The 11749-nt window shown below is 34.4% G+C and overlaps 2 protein-coding genes across 3 annotated transcripts; one reads left to right on the forward strand and one right to left on the reverse strand.

Annotated features, from left to right (window-relative positions):
* Positions 1–621: 621 nt before the first annotated feature.
* Positions 622–3666, forward strand: LOC130804842 (tubulin beta-2 chain-like). Its single transcript, XM_057669460.1, has 2 exons — positions 622–1350; positions 2764–3666. The coding sequence occupies exons 1-2, from the start codon at positions 1125–1127 to the stop codon at positions 3432–3434; spliced, it is 897 nt and encodes a 298-aa protein (XP_057525443.1). The 5' UTR covers positions 622–1124; the 3' UTR covers positions 3435–3666.
* A 364-nt stretch (positions 3667–4030) lies between these two features.
* Positions 4031–8559, reverse strand: LOC130804841 (serine racemase). 2 transcript variants are annotated; one of them, XM_057669459.1, is made up of 7 exons: positions 8182–8559; positions 6310–6491; positions 5836–5922; positions 5346–5576; positions 5098–5171; positions 4822–5008; positions 4031–4521 (listed from the first exon to the last, which is right to left on the reverse strand). In XM_057669459.1, the coding sequence occupies exons 2-7, from the start codon at positions 6483–6485 to the stop codon at positions 4269–4271; spliced, it is 1008 nt and encodes a 335-aa protein (XP_057525442.1). In that variant the 5' UTR covers positions 6486–6491; positions 8182–8559; the 3' UTR covers positions 4031–4268. The 2 variants fall into 2 exon arrangements, with proteins under 2 accessions (XP_057525442.1, XP_057525441.1); XM_057669458.1 differs by having other exon boundaries at positions 6310–6497.
* Between the last annotated feature and the right edge of the window lie 3190 nt (positions 8560–11749).

Here is an 11749-nt window from a genome sequence, read left to right on the forward strand (position 1 = left end):
TGTATAAGTATTTAGTGTTATTTTTGAAATTTGCTTGTTAGGTTTTATAATTATTACTTTTTTAACCTTGACTATTTGAAATCGGCAAAATCTGAAAAAAAACCCTCCTTGGCGCTTGAATCTTGAATCTTGAATCTTGATGATGATAATTAGTACAGAAGTATTTTTTATGGAGTAAATTAGTAAATAATGGAAATATGAAAGATCAATTACATTGATTGATTGATGATAATATCTACATCTAAATAATATTTATATAATTTGAATTTAAAATGTTTAGTAATTTGAAACTAATGTCCTCGTTTTGAAGCGCCTTATGAACCTTTTTTAATCGGATCATTTAAAATTTGGTGAGATTTTGTTTATTTCTCAATTAATAAGTAATATATTTGTGTTTGATTTGAAATGATTCTAAAAATGTGTTAACGTTCTTTTGCTTGGTTGGTGAGAAGAATGTTTGTTGGTTTCAATTGCTTTTGGTAGGGAGTTTTGAATAACATCGTTGTGATGAGCTATTGGAATTATGATATATGCCAAATGTGAAAATTTTTCCGCAAAGATTCGAGAATTTTCGGTTATGTCTCCGCAAAAAACTCATTTTGCAATTATAAGGAAATAATAATCATTCAAATTTTTGTTTTGAAGCTATTAATTCAAATATGAGACATGTTTAGTTGATTTTGGTTGAAGATGTGCTCATAAGTGTAAAAATGCAATAATGGTTGCGATCGTGATAACTAGCGTTGATGCGGTAGCGGTAGTAATGTGCTTATTTTAACACCTAAATATGGGTCGAAACTAAAAGATATCCCTCGATATAGCACAAAATTTGATTTTGTTTCCACCTTTCCAATGCGGGATATATCAGTTCGTTTATTTTGAAAACCTTTACATTTCGGCCGATGCGATGTAATGCCACATTGTTTGTTTTTTGGTGTTGAGTTAGGATTAATTTTTGATGTGAAAAGAAATAATTTAATTCTTGAGTTTTACTTTAATTAGTAACAGTAATTTTGAACCAAGATGTTTTTTTGTTGATATAGTGATTAGGTTTAATTGAATATTGTTGTATAAATGCAGGATTTCAGGTATGTCATTCACTGGGTGGTGGTACCGGATCTGGTATGGGTACCCTGCTCATATCGAAGATCAGAGAGGAGTACCCAGACCGAATGATGTTAACCTTTTCAGTTTTCCCATCCCCCAAAGTTTCCGATACGGTGGTGGAGCCTTACAATGCGACACTCTCGGTTCATCAGCTTGTTGAGAATGCTGACGAATGTATGGTGCTCGACAACGAAGCTTTATATGATATCTGCTTCCGCACACTCAAGCTAACAACTCCTAGCTGTAAGGCACATTACCCTTTACAAAAATCTACTGTTTCTTGCTATTTTTAAACTATTGTTGAATTCTTGTAAGTTGTGATTGACTGGATTTAGTTTGTTTTTTCTTATCATCTATTTCCTAGGACAATGCTAACTTGTATTTTGAATCCTGTTGGACTGTCTCTAATAAACAACGAGTAGTAACACACTTGCACTATCATTAATTCTGAATGTTAGGCCAAAAGTTATCACAAATTCTTGTGAGAGACGGTCTTTTTGAGAGACCATCTCTAATTAGGCCGGCCCATTATATATTTTTTAAAATATTGTAAGTAGGCATTAAAAAATAATGTAAGTAGACATTTACGATATTGAAAGTAGGCATCAAGGATATGGTAAATAAGCATTAAGGATAATGTAAGTAGGCATTAAGAATATGGTAAGTAGGTATTAATCTTTAATGGACTGGGCTTGAAATACGTCTCTCAAAGAGACGGTCTCTCAAGAGACTAGCTGGAAAGTTATATAATAACCCAAATATTTTTGAGGGGTCGTGTCCTACCCATGTTAGCTTAAACCAAGATTTGTCATTGAGCATTAGAAATTGGCAAAATATTTTGATTAATGTGCTTACATTTTTGTGGTCCATTGGCTATTGCGCATGACATTATCTGTTTATGGTTGTTTGTAATGTGTTAATGAACAAGTTGAGTAAAATTGAAGACAAGATTTTTTCAGCTTTAGCACTAGAAAAAGGTTGAATAGACTAATAAATCTTGTTTTGGGTCACTCTGTGATTGTGGTGTTGGGTAGAGATTATCCAAACGTCTTTTTTCAAATAAACTATTCATGTTTACAGTTGTTATATCACATGGATGAGGGTGAGTATTAACTACGGGCAGGGAGAAATAGAAATCAATTGATTGGTGGTATTTTGGTAGGCCCTGTTTAAACTCTTTGTTTGCTTGTGCATCAACTTAACTGCTGGCCAGAATGATTTGTTCTTGGTTATACACTAGCTAGAGTACATTTGAAGAATTGTTTTCTTGTTTATTCTCTAGATTCCTTCGGAGTGTTTTTTTTATTGCTTTGATTCCCTAAGATTCTGCTATACTTTTTCTTTCCTCGATTCCCTAGATTCGTCAACTATTTGGACATTCATGTGTGTTACAGGCTGTCCCATTTGTATGGGATTTACTTATTATTTCAGGCCTATTAAATATTTAATTATTGTAACTGCGCTGGTTACGAAATCTGGGTGATCAGTAAAGCTGTGTTTTCAAGTCATATATCTTCAATTGTCAAACTTTAGAGTTTGTGCTAAATGCTAACTTTTACAGACCTGTGGCGGAGCATAAGAGATACAAGATGCTATACATTGTTAATATTGACAACAGCTATACGTATAACTAATAACTTGCCTTCCTTCATGCAGTTGGAGATCTGAACCATCTCATTTCGGCTACTATGAGTGGAGTTACTTGCTGCCTTCGTTTCCCTGGGCAGCTGAACTCTGACCTCAGGAAGCTTGCAGTAAACCTCATACCATTCCCACGTCTGCACTTCTTCATGGTTGGATTTGCACCACTCACATCTCGTGGATCCCAGCAGTACCGTGCCCTCACTGTTCCTGAGCTTACTCAACAAATGTGGGATGCCAAGAACATGATGTGTGCTGCTGATCCTCGGCATGGCAGATACTTGACAGCGTCAGCCATGTTCCGTGGCAAGATGAGCACAAAGGAAGTTGATGAACAGATGATCAATGTGCAGAACAAGAACTCTTCCTACTTTGTGGAGTGGATTCCAAACAATGTCAAATCCACCGTTTGTGACATTCCACCCACCGGCTTGAAGATGGCTTCCACATTTATTGGAAACTCAACATCGATTCAGGAGATGTTCCGCCGTGTGAGCGAGCAATTCACTGCTATGTTTCGCAGAAAGGCTTTCTTGCATTGGTACACTGGTGAAGGGATGGATGAGATGGAATTCACTGAAGCCGAGAGCAACATGAATGATCTAGTGGCTGAGTATCAGCAATATCAGGATGCAACTGCTGATGAGGAATATGATGATGAGGATGTATACGAAGAGGAGGAATAGACGGACGAATTAACGATGATATGATGTGTGGTGTGCTTCTTTAGGTTGAGACAACTTGTCTACTTGTAAAATACATACGATTGTTGCAGGGGTCTTAAAAATTTTACTCCTATTAGTTTCTACATTTTGTGTTAGATTAGAATTTTGCGGTCGCAAACTTAAATCTGTTAAGTCTTATGGGATTGTATTTGTGACTATGTTTGGTTTATTCAAGGTTAACCTTATAGTGCTATGACTTGTGGCATGGTGAGTACATGTTCTGTATCCTGATTCCTGAGGCACACGTCTATGAGATCATCTTAACTGCTCATGTCTTCTTGCTCTTAACAACTAGTCAACTAGTGATGATCAAAATGTGGGCTAGCCTAGAATCGATCCAAAATTGGCTCGATTCACAACCGAACCAGTCTGAAATTGCAAGGAATTGGTTCAAGTTTAGATGAACTGGCCTACGATTTGAGAAGAGATCACCAGATTGTTCTTACTGGTTCTCTCATTAGTCATTCCGATTAGTAGTCCCAAATGGATTCTATCAGAAACCCCCCCAAAAAATTATGACAATTTCAAGCCAAAGGGGAATGGCTTAAGGACAGGCATTAAGCTGATGAAATCAATTGGCATTAAGCTGATTAACGACATGCCTATCTCCAACCGTCAAACATACAATTTTACAGCTCTTCTTGTCCCAAACAATATGAACCACTAACATATTCATCGCTAGGGCTAAAAATGTCGACTCCTTTCTGATCTGGATATCCGGATATTCGTTCGGCTCTTAAGTTTCGGCTTTCTACCATGTATATAATGCTTAGCACTTTCATTTTGCCCCGTGGTCTATGTTTTTTTGTACAGTGCCTCCCAGAGCACGTCTAAGTCAACATTGCCACCAGAAAGTATAATGGCTACGTGTTTGCACTCGTTCCACAATGAATTCTGCTGAAAACTGTCGGATAATACAGCAGCTAGACCAACGGCAGCACTGGGTTCCACTGCAACCTTGAGAATTTCATAGCAAAGCTTCATGGCGTGTATGATTTCCTTTTCTTCTACCGTAATGATAGCATCCACAAAATCTCGAACAACAGGCCTATTGGTAAAGAAGATTACCAGTAAGACTACGGCAAAGGAGTAGAAACATCAAGCAAAAGGTGAACAGGACAATTTACGAGTTACACAGGTTATTGTCATGGTCGAAGTAAAAGATTTAAGAGGAATTTTCGAAGCTAGAATTTGTCCATTCACGTCAAATGTGCAGGAAAGAAGCAACGATTCTAACTCCTAAGCCATAAGCATGCATCCTTGAAGTCAAAAAAAAACGAAGTGCCTTAACATGCAACTAAAATCAAACAGGAAAAGGCCAGAGTTGTTGAAACGAGCTTAATTTTACCAGGTTTGGTCTCCAAGGAAAGCTCTAAGTCCATCGGCAATTGTATCGGTTTGAGGAAGAGTAATTAGTCTGCCATTTTCTTTAGAGAGAGCTGCATCATTCGCTCCCACAGGTTCAGCCGCCAGAACTCGAATGGACGGATTGATAGATTTAGCAGCAAGTGATATACCAGATATTAGACCCCCACCTAGAAATTTCAGTTTAAAAATCAATTCCTAAAGATTTTTTTAAATGTAAGTATGAAATTTATAAAAGAACTGAATTTCCATTTCTTACCACTTATGGGAACTATTATGGTGTCTATTTCAGGAAACTGCTCCAGTAGCTCAAGTGATATAGTCCCTTGTCCACTACAGTCGTAATTACGACAATGAATCATATTCCACAGCAAATCGTCAATGCTACGTTGCTAACCGACCCCAATAATTAACTTGAACGAGTTCAAGTATTCAACCATTTAAAGAGAAACGGAGAATATATTTTGTCAAAAAAGAATTCCATGAAACTTTTATTACAGGTCGTACCTTATGATACGACCATCATTATACGGATGTATAAGAACCGCACCAGTATCCTGCTGTACCTTATCGGCAGTAATGCGTCTTGAATCAAACATGGGTTCACACCATATTACTTGGCCTCCGTATCGTATGACATTCTGAACTTTGCATTTTGGAGCATTGTTGGGAACAACTATATATGCAGGGATTCCTCGCATTTTGGCAGCCAATGCCAATGCGGCAGCATGATTACCGCTGAATTTGAATTTCCAAATATCAATGTTACATATGTCATTAACACAATAAGATCAACAGAATCAAACAACACAAATTGTTGTGAGAGACGGCCTTTTCAAGAGACGCATTATATATATGGGTTAAATAGCCCAATTAACACAAATTAAAGAGGAAATAAGAATGTGGGCTTCTTGTTTTGAGTCCGTCTCTCTGAGTGATGGTCTCTAACAAGAAAAACTGAACAAACAAAAAGGAACTAAAACGAGCAAAGGACTACCTGCTATGAGTTACCACTCCTTTGGAAGCCTGTTTCTCGTCAAGCGAAAGTACAGCATTTGAAGCACCTCTAAATTTGAACGCGCCTCTAGAGTTACACACCAAGAATTGAGAAAAGAGTTAGATTTTGCTAGCTTAAAGAAATTCCACCTGAACTTTATGTATTCCAAACTGTACTAATTAACCAATGGCCCGTTTGGTAGTAGAATTAAATGGTGAGATTTTAGTAAGAAAATCTCTTGACAAGTTAAATGGTCATGCTTGGTTCTCTAATCATCTCATTTTCTTCACAAAATTCATTCCAATGCATTATCGTATGAAAATGTGGTATTAGGAGGTAATAGAAAATTGTAAACAAAAACTTTTTTATGATCAAAGTTTCATTAACATGGGAATAACATGGGACATTTCATGAAAATTTACGCTACAAATACATCGTTTAGTACCAACAACCAAACGGGCCGTAGGCTCTTACCCTTTTTGAAAGCATTCACATTTGAAGAGCAGCCTCCTACCAGCCATCAAATCCAATGAATCAGAGAAAAATACAGGCGTATTGTGAATAAAGGACTTAATACGCTCACGGGCTTCCTTGATGGAAGAAAGATCAGCAGCATATTGATTGGTTTCTCGGTCGCTCTTCATCTCCATGTCACACTGATACTATTCCAGTAAATATATATACATGAAAATGCAAGTGCTAGGAGTAAAACATGTATCTGACCGTATTCGATGCTTAAAGATGAAAGTCATTCAAATTTGGGCATGTAACAAGCAAACATTTCATATCAAGCAACCTCTTTTGCCAATTTATTAACGTTTTACTGCATCAGAAAAACCTTTTAGCCTGTTACATCTTTTTTGGTACAATCCAAATCTTCATGACATGAACAAGCTAGTCATGCAAGGCTAATGTGTGAGACATCTGCTTTCTATAAACCAATTCAATGGAATTAAATCAAATTCATACACGAGGGCATGCACATAGAAGTGGGGTATAGGTATTGCGAATGTGCCCTGAATCGAGCTACATGGATGTGATCGAGGACAAAATGGTTCAAAAAGAGGAGTTAAGAAATTTTCAAGCGAAGTTGAAGATGAAACAGGGAAGAAGCAAAGCTTGAGGTGGAAGCTTCAAAAGGCAAGTTGTTCGAACGAGCGCCCCTAGACTGCAGATTTGATTTTTGGCTTTTGTTTGGTTTTCATCTTTGTTTGATAGAACGAATACTTGGAGCGCTCTTTCAAGCACAAAGTCCTGGCGACAAAAGGCTTTTAATCTTGGTCTATTTTATTTATTTGCCTCAATTTTTAATTTATATTCACATCCTAATGCAATTAGAGTACGTTTAGTGCAAATAGACCATATTACTCCCAAGATGATCCTTATATCAAAACCACAAGATGTAGAACTCAAAGAGCCAAGTTGAAAGTCTATTTGACTTCCATGAAACCCTAACCTCAAACGCATCGATCCTAACTATATGTATCTCTATTATAACTTTTCCTTTACGGATTTCTAACTACAAGATGTCGATCTTAGAGAGCCAAGTTGAAAGTCTACTGGACTTCCGTGAAACTCTAGCCTCAAACGCATCGATCCTAACCATCTCTCTCTATCTCTATCTCGATTCTAACTCTTCTTTTATGCATTTCAAGAGTTCAAAGCTACAAGTTGATCAATCACTAAAAAAATAGGCCTCCGGACTTAACCCTAATTGGATGAACCTCCTTAAATTTGAGTTCTTTATTGATGTATTTACTTCTTGCTTATATTTAAGCTTCAAATTTGCATTCTAGTATTCAAAATTTGGTCTCTTGCTTATTATTCAAATTTGCTACAAATGGGTTTTAACCTCTATTCAATTAATAACCAGGCATCCAATTCCAGTAATCAAATTCCATAAAATACAACTTCTTTCAAATCAGCCCATTTCAAATAATACATCCTTCCCCATTTAAATTTAATAATAGAAACAACTTTTCAAAAATCTAATTCAATTAATACAACTCATTACTAAGAATGGAAGTTGAATAAATCTACAATTAGCACTTCTTTTACCAATAAATAACAGAAAGAGCCAAGAGAATATTAATGGCTACCCAACTAATTAAACACAAAAAATGAATGCCATGCGGCCATGCCCATAAACAAAAAAAAAAAAAAAAAAAAACCAAATGAGACCACAAAGTAAAAATTGATTCATGGGTTATGTAGAAGATGATAATGTATTAATCAATCATCAAAATCAAAACTCAAACTATTTTCCATTAACTGTTCATTAAGGACAAAGCTGCCAGAAAAGATAGGACTTGAAAAAATAAAAAGGAGTAAGATAAGATGACTTACATGAAGAGTTGGTGATTAATGGCTGCTCAAAGAGGGTGGTTATGATGTGTTCCACTGTAGCAAATAAGTGAGATCGCACTACAAAAGGAGCAAAACACGAGAAGTTTGTAATTGTAACAAACCAAATGACCAAATAGAATATCAGTTAGATGGTTTTCAATAAGCGTCAAGTTGATTGAGGGCTTTGAGGCAATTTTGGATTATAACTCCACAAATTTTCAGCTAGACTTCGAATCAAATTAAAATCTAGTCGAATCAAGTTAAATTTTGACAAGTCTAGTCGAATCAGCTAGACTTCATAGCATGCATAAGTTTTTACTTGTTAAGATATAAATTTCTTTTTTTCTTTTTAAAACTTTTGGTTTCTCTATCAATCTATTTCTACTAAATTTGCCTCATCTACTTAAAAACACTTACATAATTTGTTAAATGGGTGAACATGGTAATTTTTTAAATAATCTTTATTCAATTCAAATGGTATAGATTGGTTGATCAAGAACTGTTAGAGTATATAATATATCTTGGGGCTTCAACCATCAGCTTAAGTTTTTGGTTGAGTTGGTTCCTTGACAATGGTATCAGAAGCCAACGTGAGAGGTCACGGGTTCGAATCTCAACCACCCCTCATTTAAAGTGGAATATTCAGCGCCTATGCGCATCCACACTTCTACCCCAATGGGGTCTCGTGTGAGGGGCCGTGTTAGAGTATATAACATATCTTGGGGCCTCAACCATTAGCTTAAGCTTTTGGTTGAGTTGGTTCCTTGACAAGAACTACTTGTATAAAATACTTTTTATATTTGTTTGATTAAGATCCACTTAGTAAAGGGTTTTATTCAACAAGAAAGCACGCCAATACTATACATACGACTACAAAAGGATGATGTGCCTTCACATTCTCTGAGATATACGCCAAATAAATCTGATAGCATATTAAACAACTATATATGAGACTCTTATAAATGCAACTATTTGACTCATGGGAAAAGAATTCAATCTTCCTCGCTTCAAATTTAAAAAACATATGAACGATAAGAATATTAACTCTATTCTCTTTATATGGAGAAGCTTGGAGATTCTAGCACATAGGATTTCCAACATCCTCATAAAGAACCTCAGCGTCCATAGAAGAGTAAAACGATTAATGTTGCCTATATTACTTAAATTTAGATTTATAGCTCCTTTCTATATAGTTAATTAGTTATTGACTTCAGAATCAGTAAGGGATTCTTCGGATACCCATGGCTTGGTTTGCTTGTTTTGCAAAGCAGACACAATTAGAAGGTTCAAGAATATATGCTTTGAACCTAAAATATCATTTAATCGGTTCCACACATTAAGTCCATCAAAAAGGTTTTGAAAACGTATTCAAAGATTAATTGTTTCCTACCACCTTTTCTGTACACGAACACTTATTTTAAAAAAAATTATTTTCTTTACTAAGTTAGGTATAAAAAATATAACTTTAAATTATACTCCCTCCGATCTTTTAATTTAGTCCCATTTCCTTATTTGGCAAAACCTTTGAATTAGTCCCATTTCTATTTTTGGCAATCCTTTTTTACTTAAATACCCTTAGTTCACACAAGTAATTACGAATATACCCCCATATACCTTACTTACCCAACTACCCTTCACTACTTATCCTTCACTACTTACCCTTTACTATTTACCCTTTTTAATGGACCCCACACAACCCTTAATATCCGTGCCCAACCTATATGGGACTATATTGAAAGATCGGAGGGAGTATTATTTTTTCCAAAGGTGTAATTTCTTTTCAATCAAATAAAAGGGGTGGATTGAAACTAGACATTACTCTTTGGAGTAAAGCAAATAGAAGTATGTTACTCCAAGTAATTTAGTGGAATTCGTTTTCTTTTTTCTTTTATTTTAAATAAAAGCATTAATTGACAAACCTTCGTGGAGAACTTGCACAAGATCAAATAAAAGGTGCCTTATGACAATGTAATGCATGAGTTGGACATTGTTTAATAATTATGGCTCAAGAATTCTTTTTATGTTGAAAATTAAAATATTTCTCAATAAGCAGTAGTGGTTCACGTTGGTATTCAATTGATTCTGGTAGACTGAATAGAGGAGCAACGTTTGCTAGAACGGAAGAGTATTGTTTCTCTTGCTTTTACTGGTTTTTGTTTCTGTGTGTGTATGAATAATTGAGAGTGAGAGTTTAAATTAAAAATATCAGTAACACTCACACCCCCATTATCCCCACTTCTCCACTACTAGCATTATATCCTCATATAATACTAGTAACCTAGGTCAAAAGAAACCGATTCTTTTGTTAACCTAATTGGATCGCAAGCCCATACTCCTAATGGGCCCGAGTCATTTATCGTTCAATTGATTCTTTTGTAAGACCTTATAGGATTAATTATATTAGTTGTGGTCCAATTATTATTGACCCACCAATTATATTTATTCTCTAGCAAGCAAATATAATTACTAATAATAATTAACTTTATTATCTTCATAAATATCCTATATATTTATATTTAGTAATTGTCGGAAATGTCTACGGACATATTCCTTCACGTACATAATCAAACATATAATAATTATTAATTAAGAATTTTTTTTCTATATAAAATTTTGTTTGATTAGAATTATTATATATGTATTTGATCATAATTAAATTCCTTTCAAAAAAATAATTTCTAATTTATTTTTATGGTAGCCATTATCAAATACTTCTATATGTTATCCCTAGAAGGAGATAAAAAATGATTTTATTTCCATCATTTCTTTCTTATTGATTAATTTTTGTTTAGGTTCAATTATTAATTGAAAGAGTATTATTATTACAATATTATTTATATTTTGAAATTTTTTACAAATCAAACACACACTAACTCTCATTAAAGGTATAATAATAATGATTATATAAAATTTATCAAATCTCTTTTTCTTGTAGAATACTTTTCTATGTGAATGCAATTGTCAAATTCATCAAGTTTTTCCAAAACTTTCAAGTTAATGACAAGCTATGTAAGAGCTTTTCATAGTAATCAAGCTTTTCGAATATTTTTTGAAATAAATAAATGAGAATTATATTAAGCATACTCAAGGGTTCAAAACTTCAAATTAGTTTATCACATTTCAGGTTGAACCCATGTGTTTCTAAGTGAATGAAAAAGTTTAGTAAATGAACAACAATGTAATCAAGTTTATGAAGGAACATTCAACACATACTTACTATGTATCAAATACTTTATACCCCTTCTAGTCAGATCGAATGTCTCATTTGTTTTTTGGCACAATTCATCTATCACTCTTAATTTTTATTTTATTTTTAATCTATGATTTAAAATAGGAAAAATTATCGTGAATAATACAAATTTCACTAATTTTCCTACAATAATACCAACTTTTGATTAACCATTCATAATACTAACTTAAGGGTTGTTTGCCTAAAATAATACCAACTTTTGTTTATAGTAGGCTAATTAACAAAAAAAACAAAGGTAAAATAATGATTAAACAAAAATTGGTATTATTCTAGGAAAACATGCCCATAAGTTGGTAGTATTCATGATAATTAAAAGTT

This window comes from Amaranthus tricolor, chromosome 17 (genome assembly GCF_026212465.1).
Source record: "Amaranthus tricolor cultivar Red isolate AtriRed21 chromosome 17, ASM2621246v1, whole genome shotgun sequence".
Taxonomy (NCBI): Eukaryota; Viridiplantae; Streptophyta; class Magnoliopsida; order Caryophyllales; family Amaranthaceae; genus Amaranthus; species Amaranthus tricolor.

Bases quoted from the DNA above. Each gene is read 5' to 3' on its own strand.
- LOC130804842 (XM_057669460.1), top strand. From the start codon at position 1,125: ATGGGTACCCTGCTCATATCGAAGATCAGAGAGGAGTACCCAGACCGA. The intron at 1,351-2,763 runs GTAAGGCACATT...TCCTTCATGCAG, and splicing joins CAAGCTAACAACTCCTAGCT to TTGGAGATCTGAACCATCTC.
- LOC130804841 (XM_057669459.1), bottom strand. From the start codon at position 6,485: ATGGAGATGAAGAGCGACCGAGAAACCAATCAATATGCTGCTGATCTT. The intron at 5,923-6,309 runs GTAAGAGCCTAC...GTGTAACTCTAG, and splicing joins TGTGAATGCTTTCAAAAAGG to AGGCGCGTTCAAATTTAGAG. The intron at 4,522-4,821 runs GTAAAATTAAGC...CTTTACCAATAG, and splicing joins TTCCTTGGAGACCAAACCTG to GCCTGTTGTTCGAGATTTTG.